Here is a 19850-nt window from a genome sequence, read left to right as displayed (position 1 = left end):
CCTAGGTGGTTATAGCTAGCAGGCAGGGTTCAAAACTTGCAAGGTGGATTTCAGAGAGAGGGGGGAGGGACACCACTTGGGCCTTCTCCTGTCAGTCTCTAGCTACTTGTCTCGTTGCTGCAGAGAAAACACGAGCTTAAGCACACAGATGGTAGGCCTGTCACAGAACTGTCACCCCATGATTCAACGTGTGGTTATCAGTGTATATTCTCCTCTTGCAACCTAATTAGTCTATGTCTAGGAATTCCCTTCTCTCAACGAGGGTCCCATTGTTTGTGATTAGGTCGAGTGGTTCATCTCCACCAGTTTAATGTCCCAAGTGATGGCCTTAATGTCTTGCTAATGGGAACAGGATACTCTCCTGTTCAGATTCCCCAGATTATTGTTCTTGCTGGGACTGGGCAGACGGTTCATCTCCACCTCGATGCATTGGAATGTGGAGTGTAGTGATGCAAATTGGGGTGACTATCTTAAATGTAAGTAGAGTCACCTTTTATCTGTTTCTTTTTCTTTTCTATTTAATTCAGGTTTCTATCCAGTGGATTAAAAATAATAATTTGACATGGCACGGTTTCAGACAAAATAAATAGGTTAAAAACAGAAGGGTAACTATGAGAAAACCTGTCATTTGTCAGTTTATTTGACCCTAGAAACACTCGGGCTAACTCATCATTTTAAACAAAACACGATTGCGGTCAGTTGGGAGGTGAACAATGGGGGAACCGCCCACACCCCTTACCACCTATCCATAATGCACAGGAAATGTTTTTTTTTCAAGAAAATTACTTTAATCTCCAATAACAAAACCAGAAGGAATGAGACTTCACACTGAAATTAATTTTCATGCCAGGGAGGTTGACTGGTAGCAATTAACAAATTGCATCAATAAATTGGTACTAAAACGTACTGAAATGGGCAAGACTTACTTTCTGTGGTGCGTTAGTTCGTATCTACAGTACAAATAGAGGAACTTCATGCCTTTCACTAGTGAGCGAGATGAACAGATGCTGTTTTCGCAAAGCTATGAAGGAGCAGCACGTCCTGGGCAGCAATTTTGGGGTTGCTGCGTTTAACCACACATCTGACCTGGTCCGAAGTTGCTGTAGCCTTTGCTATAAATAATGGTGAACACTATTAGCCTCAGTTATTTTGATGAAAGGTCAGAGACCTGAAACGTTACATATCCTGGTAGATGCATCCTACGTGGAGCAGTTTCTGCGGGTAAACACCTTTGACCACTGGTCCATCAGGCAGTGGTCTGCACGGAATGTCCTCAAGGCCCTATGGGCAAAGGAGACGGTGGATCCTGTCGGATGGTTCCCTGAGCAGTCATTTGGCGGAATGCCTCATCACCAGAATTTTCAAACAAGCAGCAAGATGTAGCTTGGCTGGTGGTGAGAAGAGCCCTCCCCGTCAGATCCTTCCTGCACGCCGAAGTCTCACCCCCTCCGCACAATGCCCCCGCGGTGGCTGTGGTGGGGAAGAGACGGTTGCCCACCTCCTTTGGGAATGAGTCTTTGCAAAGCAGGTGTGGAAAGAGATGCAGTGGTTTTTGTCGAGGTTCATCCCAAGCAGCTCTGTAACACGGGAGTCTGTGCTCTCCGGGCTGTTCCCAGGGATGCACACCGAGATAAACATCAACTGCTGCTGGAGGACTATCAATTCGGTGAAAGACGCCCTCTGGTCTGCCCGAAACTTGCAGGTCTTCCAGTGCAAAGAGTTGTCTGCGACCAAATGTTGCAGACTGGCACAGTCCAAGGTTCAGGACTACGTGCTGAGGGACACACTAAAGCTTGGGGCAGCTGCAGCAAAGGCTCAATGGGGAAAGACCACTGTGTAAGGTCCCCCCACCAAGCTGAACGGAGGGGCTGGATCCATGGGAAACCCCTTGAACTGAATTGGGAAATTTTTCATTTGCTGTAAAATGTAAAAATGCATCTGGCACGACAAATGAAATGGAAGGGTTGTGAGGCAACTCACGATTGTATTGAAGGAAACTGATCTCCCTCGCACTGTTTGTATTTTTTGACTTGGTGCTGTTTGAAATGGTTTGTTAATGTATTTTTTTTTTACAGATTTTTATGAATAAAGTATATTTTGGAAATTTAAAAAATCTCCTAGTAGATGCTGCCAGACATGCTCAGTATTTTCTGATTTTAATTAACATGATCATTTCTGGCTATGTACTTTATTTTTCATCTAGCCACAGTGGCATTCAGAAATTCACAGGTTTTCAATGAAGCCTTTCCCAATCCCTGAGATTTCGCATAAATAAAAACAAAGAAACACAACAGCCACAAGCATCAACTGCGGGCCTACCAGCCACATCCGGCCCTGGAGTGCATTGTGTTGCACCTCGGGAGTTGTAGTCCATCACGGTCACCTGTCCGATTGGGGAGCTGGACATTGCGAACTACAACACCCAGCGGCCCTTGCGACACCGGTCTTTCTCTCACGACGGGCTGCGAATGAGCAGTGGGATTTTGGCAGGATTTTCGAACAGCTGCAGCCGGGAGGTTCCTTGAGTTTTTTAATTTTAAGGAGAATTTTTATAATTTCATTAAATTCTGAGGAGAATGATGGAGAGTGAAGTGGATTCCAGTGGGAAACGCCAATGCGTATGAGCGCCGCCATTAAACGAAAAGTCTATCGGAAATTTCATTATCACATTATTCTGCCTGCTACAAATCATTATTATAATAATATATATGGTTTAGCTTATTTTCAGCAGCAGCCGCTTTCTGTATTTTTTTTTTGCAGGAAATATTGCTAACTTGTTGAGTTGCCAACTCTCGGATTTTCTAGGAGTTACCAACAAACCTTAGATAATTCTGTGCATTTAAAAAGTAGAATTTTTGTTTGTTTTCTTTGAGCACTCTTGTTTGTAATTGCGAAAGATATTTATGATACGGGGTAGGGCAGTTGGAGGAGGAGGCAGTTTTGTTTTTGTAATAGCTCCTGGAATATGCTGCGTTGTAACAATTATTTCAGCACTTGTTCCAGTTTGAACATTAGTTGGTTAGTTTCTTGAGCGTTCATGGCCCGCCATACAATATTCATAGCCAGATGTGGCCCTCGGGCTGAAACGTTTTGCCCACCCCTGGAATCGAAGGTTGCTTTTTGAATGAGATCCTTTGTGTAATAAACTAAACACTCATTGCAGATGTACACTGGGCTAAAATACTAGGGAGGGAAGGAACGACATGATGGTCAAAAACAAAGCCCCAACAGCTGTGTTAAATTTACAAGAGTTATAGAATTTTTTATCGAAGGTTTGAGACTTTTATAGTCTGTGAAATTGCCCTACATTTGGTTACTAATGAATGGATGATTGGCAGCAAGTTGCAAGATGATTTAGGCAAGCATTTCTGATCCAAACTGCATAAAGGAAGCTCCGCTGGTTTGTGAATGTCTGCCTTTAAATTCATTTGAGATACATTAGTTTTCAATTTAAAAAAAAAACATTTTTGTTTCATTTTTGCTGAGACATCCTCAGTGACTCTTAATCTCTGTCTCTTAGTGGCCATACAAATGTGAGAGGATGTGATTGTAGAGCAATTGTATAACAACTACTTTATATTTCCGCCACCTCCAGCGTGATGCCACGACCAAACGCATCTTCCCCTCCCTTCCCCTGTCAGCATTCCGAAGGGATCGTTCCCTCCAAGACACCCTGGTCCACTCCTCCATTACCCCCACCACCTCGTCCCCGTCCCATGGCACCTTCCCCTGCAATCACAGGAGGTGTAATACCTGCCCATTTACCTCCTCTCTCTCCTCACTATCCCAGGCCCCAAACACTCCTTTCAGGTGAAGCAGCGATTTACTTGTACTTCTTTCAATGTAGTATACTGTATTTGCTGCTCACAATGTGGTCTCCTCTACATTGGGGAGACCAAGCGCAGACTGGGTGACCGCTTTGCGGAACACCTCCGCTCAGTCCGCAAGCAGGACCCTGAGCTTCCGGTTGCTTGCCATTTCAACACTTCCCCCCTGCTCTCATGCTCACATCTCTGTCCTGGGATTGCTGCAATGTTCCAGTGAACATCAACACAAGCTCGAGGAACAGCCTCTCATTTACCGATTAGGCACACTACAGCCTGCCGGACTGAACATTGAGTTCAATAATTTTTATTTTTAGTTATTTTTTACATTTTTTACAACTTTTTTTCATGTTTATTTCATTTCATCTTAGTTTGTTCAGTTTGTTTACCCACTGTTTTTTTTCATGTTTGCACTTGCTGCTGTTCTACCTTCAGTCCGTTAACACCCTATTTGTACTAATGCTTTGTCTTTCAACACACCATTAACATATTGTTTGCCTTTGCTCCATGACCTTTTGGTCAGCTATGTGGCCTTGTCCAATCTAGACCTCCTTTGTTACTCTTGCCCCACCCCCGCCTCACTTGCTTATAACCTGTGACATTTCTAATATTTGCTCATTCCGAAGAAGGGTCACTGACCCGAAACGTTAACTCTGCTTCTCTTTCCACAGATGCTGCCAGACCTGCTGAGTGGTTCCAGCATTTCTTGTTTTTATTTCAGATTTCCAGCATCCACAGTATTTTGCTTTTACTTATATTTTATAGTGCTTTTAATACAGTAAAATATCCCAAGGCTCTTCACATGAATGTGAATCCTTCATTTTAGATAGAACATGATGTCTTGACTGAGAACAGAATAGAATAATTTTTCCAAAATGCTATGATTGTAACATACTTGTGTACCATCTACAAGATGCATTGCAGCAATGCAGCAAAGCTCCTTAGACAGCATCTTCCAAACCCGTGACCTCTACCGCCTAGAAAGACAAGAGCAGCAAATGCATGGGAACACCACCACCTGCAAGCTCCCCTCCAAGCCACACACACCATCCTGACTTGGAACTGTATCGCCGTTCCTTCACTGTCACTGGGTCAAAATCCTGGAACTCCCTTCCTAAGAGCACTATGGGTGTACCTACCCCACATGGACTGCAGACATTCAAGAAGGCAGCTCCCCACCACTTTCTCAAGGCCAATTAGGGATTGGCAATAAATGTTGACCCAGCCAGCGCCACCCACATCCCATGAATGAATGAATTAAAAAACAAATGTACGTACGCAATAGGAGCAGGAGTAGACCCCTCGAGGCTGTTCCGCCATTCAACAAGATCATGGCTGATCTGATTTGTAACCTCGACTCCACATTCCCACCTATCCCCGATAACCTTTCACCCCCTTGCTTATCAAGAATCTATCTACCTCTGCCTTAAAAATATTCAAAGACTTTGCTTCCACCACCTTTTGAGGAATAGAGGTCCAAAGCTTCTCAACCCTGAGAGAAAAAAAATTCCTCTTCTGTCTTAAATGAACAACCCCTTATTTTTAAACAGTGACCCCTAGTTCTAGATTCTCCCACATTCCACATTCACCCTGTCAAGACCCCTCAGAATCTTCTATGTTTCAATCAAGTGGCCTCTTACTCTTCTAAACTCCAGCGGATACAAGCTTAGCCTGTCTAACCTTTCCTCAAGACAACCCACCCATTCCAGATATTAGTCCAGTATACCTTCTCTGTACTGCTTCCAACGTATTTACATCCTTCCTTTATTTAAGGTGACCAATACTGTACACGGTATTACAGATGTGATCTCACCAATGCCCTGTATAGCTGAAGCAAAACCTCCCTACTTTTGTATTCAATTGCCCTCGCAATAAACAATAACATTCTAAAAGCTTTCCTAATTACTTTCTGAACCTACATACTAACCTTTTGTGTTTCATGCACTAGGACTGCCAGATCCCTCTGCATCTCAGAGCTCTGCAATCTCTCACTTATCCTATCTATATCCCTTTGTAGCCTCCTTATGTCCTCTTCACAACATACTTTCCTACCTATCTTTGTGTCATCAGCAAATTTAGCAATCATACCTTCAGTCCCTTCACCCAAGTCAGAGTCATAGTTATACAGCACTGAAACAGACCCTTCAACCCATCGTGTCCGTGCCGGCCATCAAGCACCTAATTATTCTAATCTCATTTTCTAGCATTTGGCCCGTAGCCTTGTATGCTATGACATTTCAAGTGCTCATCTAAATACTTCTTAAATGTTGTGAGGGTTCCTGCCTCTACCACCGCTGCAGGCAGTGTGTTCCAGATTGCAACCACCCTCTGAGTGAAAATTTCTTTCCTCAAATCCCCTCTAAACCTCCTGCCCCTTGCCTTAAATCTATGCCCCCTGGTCATTGACCCCTCCGCTAAGGGAAAAAGTTTCTATCTCCCCTATCTTTGCCCCTCATAATTTTGTATACCTCAATCAGGTTCCCCCTTCAGCCTCCTCTGCTCTAAGGAAAATAACTAGCATTTCCAATCTCTCTTCATGCCTTGGCTCGAGCATTTCAGCTAACATCCTGGTGAACCTCCTCTGCACCCGCTCCAGTGCAATCACATCCTTCCTATAGTGTGGTGCCCAGAACTGTACACAGTACTCCAGCTGTGGCCTAACTAGCATTTTATACAGCCCCATCAGAACCTCCCAGCTCTTATATTCTATGCCTTGGCTAAAAAGGCAAGTATCCCATATGCCTTCCTAACCACCTTATCTACCTGTGCTGCTACTTTCAGTGATCTATGGACAAGTACACCAAGGTCCCTCGGAACTTCCTAGGGTCCTACCATCCATAGTATATTCCCTCGCCTTGTTAGTCCTCCCAAAATGCATCACCTCACACTTCTCAGGATTAAATTCTATTTGCCACTGCTCCACCCATCTTACCAGCCTGTCTATATCGCCCTGTAATCTAAGGCTTTCCTCCTCACTATCCACGACACCACCAATTTTTGTGTCATCTGCAAACTTACTGATCATACCTCCTATATTCATGTCAAAATTGTTAATGTACACTACAAAAGGAAGGGTCCCAGCACTGATCCCTGCAGTACACCACTGGTCACAGGCTTCCACTCACAAAAACAACCCTTAACCATCACCCTCTGCCTTCTGCCACTATGCCAATTTTGGATCCAATTTGCTAAATTGCCCTGGATCCCGTGGGCTCTTCTTCACCAATCTCCCATGCGGGACCTTATCAAAAGCCTTTACTGAAGTCCATGTAGACTACATCAACTGTTTTACCCTCATCTACAAATCTAGTCACTGCCTCTAAAAATTCAATCGTTAGTTAGACATGATCTCCCCCTGACAAAGCCATGCTGACGATCCCTGATGAATCCCTGCCTCTCCAAGTGGAGATTAATCCTGTCCCTCAGAATTTTTTCCAATAGTTTTCCAACCACTGATGTTAGACTCACCGGCCTGTAATTACCTGGTGTATCCCTGCTACCCTTCTTGAATAATGGTACCACATTCGCTGTCCTCCAATCCTCTGGCACTTCTCCTGTGACCAGAGAAGATTTGAAAATTTGTGTCAGAACCCCTGCAATTTCCTCCCTTGCCTCACATAACAGCCTGGGATACATCTCATCTGAGCCTGGAGATTTATCCACTTTTAAGCCAGCTAAAACAGCTAATACTTCCTTTCAATGCTAATATGTTCAAGTACATCACAATCCCCCTCCCTGATCGCTACACCAACATCATCCTTCTCCATAGTGAATGCAAATGAAAAGTAATCATTTAAAACCTCACCTATGTCCTCCGGCTCCACACACAGATTGCTACTTTGGTCCCTAATGGGCCCTACTCTTTCCCTGGTTATCCTCTTGCCCTTAATATACTTATAAAATGCCCGCCAGTGTTTTTTCATGTCCCCTCTTTGCTCTCCTAGTTACTTTAAGTACCCCACTAGCTTTCTATACTCCTGTAGGGCCTCTGCTGTTTTATTTATTTATTTAGAGATACAGCACTGAAACAGGCCCTTCGGCCCACCGAGTCTGTGCCGACCAACAACCACCCATTTATACTAACCCTACAGTAATCCCATATTCCTACCACCTCCCCACCTTCCCTTAATTCCTCTACCACCTACCTATACTAGGGGCAATTTATAATGGCCAATTTACCTATCACCCCGCAAGTCTTTGGCTGTGGGAGGAAACCGGAGCACCCGGCGAAAACCCACGCAGTCACAGGGAGAACTTGCAAACTCCGCACAGGTAGTACCCAGAATTGAACCCGGGTCACTGGAGCTGTGAGGCTGTAGTGCTAACCACTGTGCCACTGTGCTCTGCTTTCAGAGCTCTGAATCTGCCATAAGCCTCCCTTTTTTTCCTTATCCAATCCTCTATATCCCTTGACATCCAGGGTTCTCTGGACTTGTTGGTCCTACTCTTCACCTTTACGGGGACATGTTGGCCCTGAACTCTCACTATTTCCCCTTTGACTCCCACTGGCCTGATGTAGACTTTCCTACACATAGCTGCTCCCAGTCCACTTTGGCCAGATCCTGCTTTATCATATTGAAATCGGCCTTCCCCCAATTCAGTACCTTTATTTCCGGTCCATCTTTGCCCTTTTTCCATAACTACCTTAAATCTTGGAGTTATGGTCACTATCCCCGAAATGCTCCCCCACTGACACTTCTACCACTTGTCCGGCATCATTCCCTTGGATTAGGTCCAGTACCTCCCCTTCTCTTTTTGGACTTTCTACGTGCTGGCTCAAAAAGCTCTCCTGTATGCGTTTTAAGAATTCCACTCCCTTTAAGTCTTTTGCACTAAGACTATCCCAGTTGATATTGGGGAAGTTGAAATCCCCTGCTATTATTACCCTATTATTTTTACACTGCTGAGATTTGCCTACATATCATCTGCTCCTCTATCTCTCCCTGACTGTTTGGAGGCCTGTAGTACACTCCCAGCCAAGTGATTAAGTTCTACCCGTATGGCTTCATTTGAGGAATCTTCTAAGATATCATCGCTCCTTACTGTAGTAATTGACTCCTTGATTAACAGTGCAATGCTACCACCTCTTTTACCCCTTTCCCTGTCACGCCTGAAGATTCTATACCCTGGAATATTGAGCTGCCAGTCTTGCCCCTCCCTCAACCAGGTCCTCTGATAGCAATAATAGCATATTCCCATGTGTTAATCAACACCCTCAATTCATCTGCCTTACCAGTAAGACTCCTTGCGTTAAATAGATACAATCCAGCCTTGCATTATTCGCTTGTGCCTTAACAGGTCTATATTTGCTGTGTCTTCCAGACTGACTCAGTTTCTCTTCTATATTTGACTCTGCAGCACCCCCTACTGTACCTCCACTCTGTATCCCATCCCCCTGCCAAATTAGTTTAACCGCCCCGACAGCACTAGCAAGTATTCCAGCAAGGATGTTGGTCCTGTTCCGGTTCAGGTCCAACCCGTCCAACTTATACAGGTTCCACCTTCGCCAGAAACAGACCCAGTGATCCAGGAAACTAACTCCCTCCCTTCACCATCTGCTCAGCCAGGCCTTCATCTGCTCTATCCTCCTATTCCTATACTCACTCACTAGCATGTGGCACCGAGAGTAATCCAGAGTTTACAACCTTTTGAGGTCCTGCTTTTTAATCTGCTACCTAGCTCCCTAAATTCTTGTTGCAGGACCTCATCCTTCTTTCTCCCTATGTCGTTGGTACCAATGTGTACCACGACCTCTGACTATTCACCCTTCCCCTTCAAAATGTCCTGCTGCTGTCATTTATACAAATTGTAAAATATTGAGGCCCCAGTACTGATCCCTGTGGCACACCAGAAAATGACCCATTAATGCCTACTCTGCTTCCTGTTAGCTATCCAATCTATCCATGCTAAAATGTTACCCCCTACACCATGAGCTTTTATTTTCCACAATAACCTTTGATGTGACACCTTAGCAAATGCCTTTTGGAAATCCAAGTACAGTACATCCACCGGTTCCCCTTTATCCACAGCATATGCTACGACTTCAAAGAACTCCAGTAGATTGTTGACAATTTACTGGGTTTTCTTGAGCTAGCTGTTTTTAAAAAAAAAAAAACTTTTTTATTTGGCTGTCAAAAGCTACACCAGGATGGTTCTGCATTTTCCATTAATCCATTTTGTAACACATTCTGTGGCTTACCCTGCCTGGTTAAGGGTACTCTGAACTGTCCAAAAAAAAAATCAACACGTCTTGACTACAATTTAAAAAATTTTTTTCTCAGAAATAGACCTATTTGTAAATCTTGTCTAGTATTACTAGCATAGTGAGAGACCGGGACAGCAGCTGGAAAAAAAAATGTCCATTAGCGTGGGACTGAGGACCCAGTAGTTAATACTTTTTTGATAAAACCATTCTGGATAGCCTTCCTGAGATCTTGTTAGTATACAGTTATCCTTTTGCTTTGTCCCAGTTTCCAGCTCTCCTTTTTGAATTATTCTATATTTGTATTACATTGATCCACATGCTCTTAGCATTTATTCAAATTAAATCTTAGTACTTGACAAGCTATTAGTGAATTTAAGCAATGGGTTATAAATTTCAAATTGATCTGTGAGGACACCTTGCATCGCCTTATTTATATGAATCTCTAATTTATTTGAAGAATAGAACAAAATTCTTCTAACTGATGAATCTTTTGGATGCAGATACACTGAACATCTATCTGAGACTGTGAAACACAACCAGCAATGTCCAATTCATGACACGGGTTGTATTATGTTCTTGGATTTTACACTTGATATTCTACTTCAGTTTGGTATTACTGACTGCTCCTGTAAGCTGATCTAACATCTCCCAAGATCTGCAGAGTGCCTTATCTGCTTGATATCTAGGTTGATGGTGTGACTCGAGGCTGGTAAACAGAATCTTCGCTGTTGTGCACCAGCTTACTGGAATGTACCACCTGCCACCGTATGATTCATTTCAGTAAGCCAATTAAATGTAAAATCTCAATTCAGGCTGTTTTTTGGTCTAGTGAAACTGTGTGGATGTATGGTTTTGTATTTATTAAAACAACAGAAGTTTCTATCTGAGCTATTGTTTCTTTTCTTACAAGGAACTCCCCTGACACACACACCCAATGTTGAAGAGCAGACAAGAATATACACTTTTTCTAAATAAGATTGACTTAAGTTTATAAAGTCCATAGGATCACTTGAGCACTTTATAAATCTGACTGTAGCAGGAACATGCACTGTGCTTTGCCAATCTCAAGTAGTGCAAGATGGCTGCCTGGAGGGGTCTCAACTGGCTGGAATCTGGTGGGACTACAATTCAGAGTTATTGAGCTTTTCATCTTCTGAAATGCACGCTAAACTGCTTCATATCAAAGCAAGATGGCATTATAAATGCAGCCTTCATCAGTGTGGGTGAATATATTAAAGTAATTGGCATTCTCTGTACATGGAATGGTGGCAAAGTTAACGAGATTATGTTAAACTTGTATAAAACACTGGTTTGGCCTCAACTGGAGTATTGTGTCCATTTCTGGATGCTGCACTTTGGGGAAAAATATGAAGGCATTGGAGAGAGTGCAGAAAAGATGCACAACAATGGTTCCAGGGATGAGAAACTTCATTTACCAAGATAGATTGGAGAAGAGAAGGTTGAGAGAAGACTTGATAGAGGTATTCAAATCATGAGGTGTTTGGATAGAGGTAGATAGGGAAAAACTGTTCCCATGCGTGAAAGGATCAAGACTGAGGGGACAGATTTAAGGTAATTGGCAAAAGAAACAACAGCAACATGATAAACTTTTTCATGCAGCTATTGGTTAGGATCTGGAATGCACTGCCAGAGAGTGTGATGGAGGCAGGTTCAATCGAGGTATTCAGATACTTATCTGAAAAGGAAGAATGTGCAGGGTCATGGGGAGAAGGTGGGCCAAATGGCCTCCTATGCTGAAACAATTCTGTGAATGCAAATTGTGATTTGATTACTTGTGTGGATATGAGGTGGTTTTTGAAATACCTGAATACTTGTTTGTATAATTTATTGTGAATTGACCATCAAAAATCTTTTTTCCTGGACCCTCTCCAAAATACAATGACTACAGGTTCATAGTCACTATTCAATAAGATGTGTGGTTAAGACTGATAATATAATTCTGTTACACTGAATCCCAAATTCACTTGTGTGCATTGATACAGCTCAGTGAAATGGAATTTTGCCATCCAGTCTTTACTATTAAATGGAAGGACAGAAGCATTTTAAATGGTTCTCTCTTCCCTAGCTGCATTGGTACTGAATTCATACAATGTATATCTGAAATTACATTTTGCATTAGTCCAAAGATGTTTTTCATATATTGCAGAAGACAGCTATTGTGTCAAAACCATGTAATCATAATTCTGGCAAGAGACCAATCAAGTTCAGTTGTTCTAATCAGCCAATGCAAAGTACCAAGCTGCCAGCTCTTGCTCTTTTTCCTCCTCTTCCCCCAGTACTCCCATTTGGAGTATCATAGACTTCAAGATGAAATTTGTTCTCAAACAGGACTACTAAAAGTTCCCCGATGTAGGTGATTTTATTCAATCTTTCTGAATTCCTGCAGTTCAACCACAGCAACCACTTGTATTTCTATAATACATAGTAAAACATCCGAGGGCACTTCATAGGAGTGGTATCAAACAAAATTTGCCACTGTGCACACAAGGAGATTTTGGGGCAGATGACCACAAGCTTGGTCAAAGAGGTCTTGAAGAAAAAATAAAGAGGCTGCAAAGGGATATAGATAGGTTAAGTAAGTGGGCAAAGATCTGGCAAATGGAGTAAAATGTGAAATTGTTCATTTTTGGCAGGAAGAATAAAAAAGGAGCATATCTAAATGGTGAGAGATTGCAGAGCTTTGAAATGCAGAGGGTCTGGGTGTCCTAGTGCATGAATTGCAAAAGGTGAATATGCAGGTCTAGCAAGTAATTAGGAAAGCTAATAGAATATTTTATTGTGAGGGCAATTGAGTACAAAAGTAGGGAGGTTATGCTTCAGTTATACAGGGCATTGGTGAGACCATATCTGGAGTACCGTGTACAGTGCTGGTCTCCTTATTTAAGGAAGGATGTAAATGCATTGGAAGCAGTTCAGAGAAGGTTTATTAGACTAATGTCTGGAATGGGAGGGTTGTCTTATGAGGAAAGGCTGGACAGGCTAAGCTTGTATCCGCTGGAGTTTAAAAGAGTAAGAGGTCACTTGATTGAAACATATAACATCCTGAGGGATCTTGACAGGGTGGACTTGGAAAGGTTTTTTCCCCTTGTGGGAGAATCTAGAATTAGGGATCACTATTTTAAAAATAAGGGGTCGTCCATTTAAGACCGAGATAAGAGATTTTTTCCTGAGGGTTGAGAGTCTTTGGAACTCTTCCTCAAAAGGTGGTGGAAGCAGAGTCTTTAAATATTTTTAAGGCAGAGGTATATAGATTCTTGATATGCAAGGAAGGTGAAGGGTTATTGGGGGTAGGCAGGAATGTGGAGTTGAGGTTACAATCAGATCGGCTGTGATCTTGAGTGGCGGAGCAGGCTCGAGTGGCCATCTCTTCCTAATTTGTATGTTGGTGTGATAGAGAAAAATCCAAAACTTGGGGCCTAGTGTGATGGAGTCTTCCTGTGCAAATTGAATTCTATACAGCTTGTGTTTTTGTATTTTTTTGAGACAATCCCTGATTTGAAATTGAAACTCAAGGTTTCCAAGTTCTTGGGAGTTAAACCGAGGTTAGACAAACAAGCAATCCTGTGACTGAGGAAAAACAAACCACTTATTTTTTGCGAAGGGCATGTGACTGGAGATTTAGTGTCAGTTTAAGAAAACTCCAGAGTGTTAAGTCATCTGGAAGGCTGCTTTGTAAAAAGATGACTTTTGGAGAGTTAAGAAGAACTTCACGGTAGATGGAATATCAGCTAGATTGTTTTGAGGAGAAAGGCTGAGAGCTGCAAGTTTCTGGACTTCTAGAAAATCAGACGACAAAGCAGCTGGTTGAAACAGTTTGGGTGCCTGCAAAGAAGTCTGGACTGAGGGCTAACCATTGGTGAATAACTTGCGGCAGTTGTCTTCGGTGACTGCAAAGTTATGAGCAGAACCATGCCATCAGGACAGTAGTGGGCAAGGTTAAGGTGGATTGAGAGGCGACAAAATTGAACTGTTAAAGGGAAGATTGAATTGCTCATTGTTTACAGGACCTCATTTCTTCCATTTTTACATCCTGGAGGACAGAATTTGAAGAATGACCTGAGGAAGGTATTGATTTTGTTGTACTGTTCAGTGCCACCTTGCTGATAAGGCTATTCTGAAGATCTGTAAGGACTGACCATCTTTTGCTTTTACTAATTAATGTGTAACCTTTATAAAATCAACTGAGAATTAACTTAATTTGTGTTTAATTTATGGCTGCGTTTGCTGACAATGCCACCACTAGGCACTGCAATGGCACATGCGCAAATGCAGACTGTACCACTAAAACGTCACAGTCTGCGACATCAGGCAACTGCCAGGATTAAAGATTGCGCTGCTCAAATCACACGATGGCAACCTAAACACATGGCAGCACACAATGGCTGGGGAGGGGAGGGAGTGGGCGGGTTGGTGAGCCAGAGGTCGTTTGGGGGATGTTGAGCAAGCGGGCCGGGGGCTGTGAGCGAGCGGGTGGGGGGTAAACGAGCAGGCGGGTGGCAGGGGTCAGGAGCGGGCGGCGGGGGGGAAAAGAGTAGAGCGCACCCGCCACCAGCAAGGTCTTCGGTCACGCTCTCCCCACACCCGCTCCCCCACCCCCCACCCCTGCTCCCTCCACGCTCCCTGGATCCCCCCACCATCTGCCCGCGTTACGCGGTGACTTCATCTGTGCATGCGCCAACCAGTCCTGGCACTGTGGAACGCAGCGCATGCGCAGAGGGTAGGAACCAATCTGCACCTGTGCGCAGATTGGCGCAGTAGGATGATGTAAGCTGCCGGCTGCGTTGTCAGTAATCACTGTTAATTTATATTGGTTTTGGTTTGAATGTTGCAGTAAAATCTATAAATTGGGGTCAGTCGGTGGATTCGATTCTTTTCATTTGATGGTGGTCTCCACGTGGATCATAAAATTGGGGGCTTGTCCAGGATTGGATCATTCACGATTAAGCTGTGAAACAAGTTCATGAGGATTTTATGGAGTTTAAATGAACTCTCATTGACTTTGGATGGTTCAGTGGGAAAGCAACACGAGTACCAACAATGTACAAGAATTTTAAGAGGGAATATTTGACTCTCAGTATATTGCAGTAGTTGAAATAGGTCGATTTGTTCACGATATCGGCACAGTGAAGGAGGGGGTGTTGTAAGGGTTAGGAAAGCAGAGATAAGCCAATAATTGGCTCCTTACCTGAATCTTGAGGAAGAAAAAGATGTTTCTGTTAGTATTCAGAAAGAACTAGCCAATCAGAATCAGAAAACTGATGGTACTGCGGGCTGACAAGTCCCCGGATCCTGATGGGCTTCACCCTAGGGTATTAAAAGAGGTGGCTAATGAGGTAGTGGATGCATTGGTGTTAATTTTTCAAAATTCACTAGATTCTGGAAAGGTTCCATCAGACTGGAAAATAGCAAATACAACCCCTCTCTTCAAGAAAAGGGTGGAGGCAGAAAATGGGTAACTATAGGCCAGTTAGCGTGATTTCTGTCGTGGTGAAAGTGTTAGAATTGATCATTAAGGAGGCTATAGCTGGGCACTTAGAATTGTCAGCATGGCGTTGTGAAAGGGCGATCAGGTTTAACCAATTTATTGGAGTTCTTTGAAGGAGTAACATGTGCCATGGATAAAGGGGAGCCTATTAATGTACTGCACTTGGATTTCCAGAAGGCATTTGACGACAAGGTTCCACATATTAAAAAAAAAGTTATTGCACAAAGTAGGAGCTCATGGTGTAGTGGGTAACATATTAGCATGGATAGAAGATTGGCTGGCTGGTAGAAAACAGAGTATGCAGAAACGAATCCTTTTCTGATTGGCAGGATGTGATGAGTGGAGTCCCACGGGTCTGTGCTGGGGCCTCAACTTTTTACAATTTATATCAATAACTTAGATGAAGGGAGCGATGGCATGGTAGGTAAATTTGCATTTGACACACAGATAGGTAGGAAGGTATGTTGTGAAGAGGACATTAGGAGCTTGAAGACGAATATAGATAGGTTGAGTGGGCAAAAATCTGGCAGATGCAGCATAATGTGGGAAAATGTGAACTTGTTCACTTTGGCAGGAAGAATAAAAAAGAGTATGTTTTAAACGGAGAATGACTGCAGAACTTCGAGGTGCAGAGGGATCTAGGTGTTCTAGTGCACGAGTGACAAAAAGTTAGTATACAGATACAGCAAGTAATAAATAAGGCTAATGGAATGCTATCCTTTATGATGAGAGGATTTGAAAATAAAAGTAAGGATGTTATGCTTCAGTTATACAGGGCATTGGTGAGATCACATCTCGAACACTGTGTGTCATTTTGGTCTCATTTATGGAAGAATGTAAATGTGTTGGAGGCGGTTCAGATGAGGTTTACTAGATTGATAACCTGGAATGAGCGGGCTGTCTTATGAGGAAAGGTTGGACAGACTGGGCTTGTTTTCACTGGAGTTTAGAAGAATGAGGGGGGACTTGATTGAAGTATATAAGATCCTGAACTGTCTTGACAAAGTGGATGTGGAAAGGATGTTTCCTCTTGTGGGGGAGTCCAGAACAAGGGGGCACTGTTTTAAAATAGCTGAAGACTTTGGAACTCTCTGCCTCAGAAGATGATGGAAGCAGGGTCATTGAATAATTTTAAGACCGGGTTAGATAGATTGTTGTTAGGCAAGGGAAGCGAGGGTTATCTGGTGTAGATGGGAGTGTGGAATTCGAGATACAAACAGATCATTCATGACCTTATTGAATGGTGGAGCAGGCTAGAGGGGCAAATGGCTTACTTCTGCTCCTAATTCATATGTTCGTATGTAAAAAGAAAGAGAAAGGGGAAGGAGGCAATTCAAATTAGAGAAGCTGAGATTGAAAAGAGAAGCAAGAGAAAAAGAAATAGAGGAAAGGGCAAAGGAAGGATGAAGACAATTTGAAATGAGAACTTTATTTTGAAGAAAGGGGCAGGAAAGAGAACAATAAATGCAAAAATTGGCATTAGACCACAAAGTGAAAATGAAAGGGCTCAAAGCCAGTGGGTATACATCAGGGGTGAAAATTGAGGATGACCTGGATGAAACTCCTCTTAGTTTAGATTTGGCAAAGAATATACACTTGGTAGTTAAATTTAGTGAGAGGGCGTAGAAATGTACCTTGTGTGATTTGAGGAGTGGCTAAATCATGGCCAATGCTCCTACAGAAGGTTTTTGTAGGGAAAGCCTTGGAGGTATAACCAACCATATCTTTCAGATGAACATTTACAAGACTATAACTAACACTGCTGATGTCAATGCCTAGGAGTTGCTACCAGAGGCCTGCAGACAAAAATTTAAGAATTTAAAAAAGAAAGCGGGTCAGACATATATGGAATTTGCTAGAGATAAGGAAATAGTGTTTGATAGGTGGTATAGATCGATGAAGATTTTACAATATTGAGAACCTTAGGGAAGTAATTCTGATGGAAGAATTCAAGAATAGTGTCCCTTCAAGAATATGGTCCCACTTGGAAGAACATAAAGTTGGTAAAATAAGGGATGCCGCAGTAATGGGAGAAGATTATGGATTGACCCACAAAAACATAGTTACAAGCACCAACTTGGAAACTTTCAGAGAAGTTGGAGATAGGAGGGTTGATGATGAAAAGAGATCTGGTTCTATTGAAAAAGATGGCAACAGTAAAGAGACAGACACAGCTCAGGTTAGAAAAAGAGAAAGCCAGGAGGAAATGTTTGGTTTGAGGGGACCACCATGCTATTTCTGTCATAAGAAAGGATATGTGAAGGCTGAGTGTCGGAAGTGGAAAATAAAAGCTTGTTGCAAGTGTACAGTTGGGTGTTACCCCAGGAATTATTGTCCCAGTGGGTAACATTCACAACAAGCAGGCAGTTTCTCCCACGTTCGCTGATAAGTGAATCAGGTTGCAGAGAACTTGAAGTTTTCTGTTAAGGGTGAAGTATCTCCACAGTTTTCTGGTGAGGCAGACAAGCCAGTTGTTCTCCTTAGAGATAAGGGGGCAGCACAGTCACTGATGTTGGTAGGTGGCATGAATTTCTTCCCCGGTAGTTTGCTGAATGTGAAGGTATTAATCCAAGAGATAGATAAACCGATTTATTCGTTCCTTTTATGTAGGGTCTGTTACTGTTGGTGTCGTTCCTAGTTTGCCCACGAAGGGGGTAGATTTTTCTGCTAGGAAATTACTTGGCTGGGGATAAGGTATTGGTGTCTCCAGTAGTTTTGGAAAGACTAGTTGAGTTGTTGAAACTGAGGTTTTGCAGGGGAAATTTCCTGGAATATTCCCAAATTGTGCTCTAACTAGATCTCCGGCTCATAGCATTAAACAAGATGAGAAGGACTTTTTTTTTTTCTGGAGGACAATTCGGGTGTTTAGTTGGCCGAGACTTTTTTCAAGGATTTGGATGGAAATGTTGATGGTAAAGACTCCCAAGGCTAACGATGGTGAATTGTTTAGTAGATCCTCTTTGAGGCTCAACAGGCAGATTCTGATTTAAGCTCATCTCAGACGGTATGTTCTTGGGCAGAAGTTGAAAAGGTTCCTGAGTGTTACTATGTCAAGAATGATACTTTGAGGAGGAGGAAGTGGAGACCTTCTCACAGGCCTGCTGATGAGGATTGGGCTGTAGTACATCAAATTGTTCCTCCTTGCGACCACAGTGAAAGTTTGAGAATTGCCCATGAGATACCAGTTGCAGGTCATTTTGGTATTCGGAAGACACAGGCTAGGATAATGCAGTTTTACTGGCTGAAACTGCACAGGGATGTGGTTGGATGTATGTAAGTCATGTCACACGTGTCAAATGATTGGGACGCCATGGCCTTTAATTTAAGTCAGCCCCATTAATACCTGCATTTGGCGACCCGTCAGGGTCCTTGTGGATTGGGTACGTGTAGTACAGGTGGTAGAGAATGTCGATGGTGAGACAGGTGCACGTGATCAACCAGATGTTGAGTCTGAAACAGAGTTCCCAGATTGTGGTGAAGCTGATGAATACAGACATTGGAGGGTTTGGATGAGGTGCTACAACAACTACCAGAGGAAAGACATAACTGACCTATTGAGGGAGTATAAGCCGGTATGTGCCGATAAGCCAGGTCGTACTTCTCTGGTGATTCGTGAGGTTGATATAGGGGAAGCTAAACCCATTAAACAACCCCTACAGATTCAATCCCGTTAAATTGGCCGAAGTGAGGGATGTTAAGTATTTATATAATTGAATCTAGTCAAAGTAGCTGGAGTTCTCCTGTTGTTTTAGAACCAAAACCAGACATTTCTCAAAGATTTTGTATAGATTACTGAAAGGTTAATGTGGTAACTAAGATGGACTCTTATCCAATCCCAGGCCTTGAAGATTGTATTGATAGGGTAGGGAACACCGCCTTTGTTAGTAAGATTGATTTTAGTGAAAGGATACTGGCAAGACCTGAGCAAGCCAAAGCAATATCTGCTTTTGTGACACCAGATGGTCTTTTCCAGTGTAAAGCTGTGCCATTTGGTATGAAAAATGCACCAGCCACATTTCAAGGAAGATTGGTAATTGCCAAATTGAGTAATTGTGTATACTGATCATGTCTGATATTTGAGAGTTCTATTTGTCAGGCTGGCCAAAGCTAACCTTGTCATAAATCTGGCAAAGAGTGCGTTTGCCAAGGCCAAAGTCACTTCTTTAGGACATATCGTGGATAAAGGTCAAGTATTACCACAAGAGGCCAAGGTTCGGGTGATAGATTTTCCTGTACCCAGGACAAAGAAGTGTTCCATTTTCTAGGTAGGTGTGGGTTCTGCAGGAAATTGTCCCCCCCATTGATTCATCTGTTC

The 19850-nt window shown here is 42.9% G+C and overlaps 1 protein-coding gene across 7 annotated transcripts in view; it reads left to right on the top strand.

Moving 5' to 3' along the window:
• LOC137371434 (sestrin-3-like) overlaps positions 1–19850 on the top strand; it is a 152612-nt gene that overhangs the window by 28791 nt on the left and 103971 nt on the right. The window contains exon 1 of one of the 7 annotated variants that reach the window (XM_068034029.1): positions 2463–2516. The exons of the other annotated variants lie outside the window; for them this stretch is intronic. Coding sequence (XP_067890130.1) covers positions 2469–2516 — 48 coding nt within the window. The 5' untranslated portion in view covers positions 2463–2468. Of the gene's footprint in view, positions 1–2462; positions 2517–19850 lie in introns of those variants that run through there. 7 annotated transcript variants of the gene reach the window in all.

Source organism: Heterodontus francisci, chromosome 6, assembly GCF_036365525.1.
Source record: "Heterodontus francisci isolate sHetFra1 chromosome 6, sHetFra1.hap1, whole genome shotgun sequence".
Taxonomy (NCBI): domain Eukaryota; kingdom Metazoa; phylum Chordata; class Chondrichthyes; order Heterodontiformes; family Heterodontidae; genus Heterodontus; species Heterodontus francisci.
The sequence above is the reverse complement of the archived record's forward strand: the minus strand, read 5'-3'. Positions and strand labels throughout refer to the sequence as shown.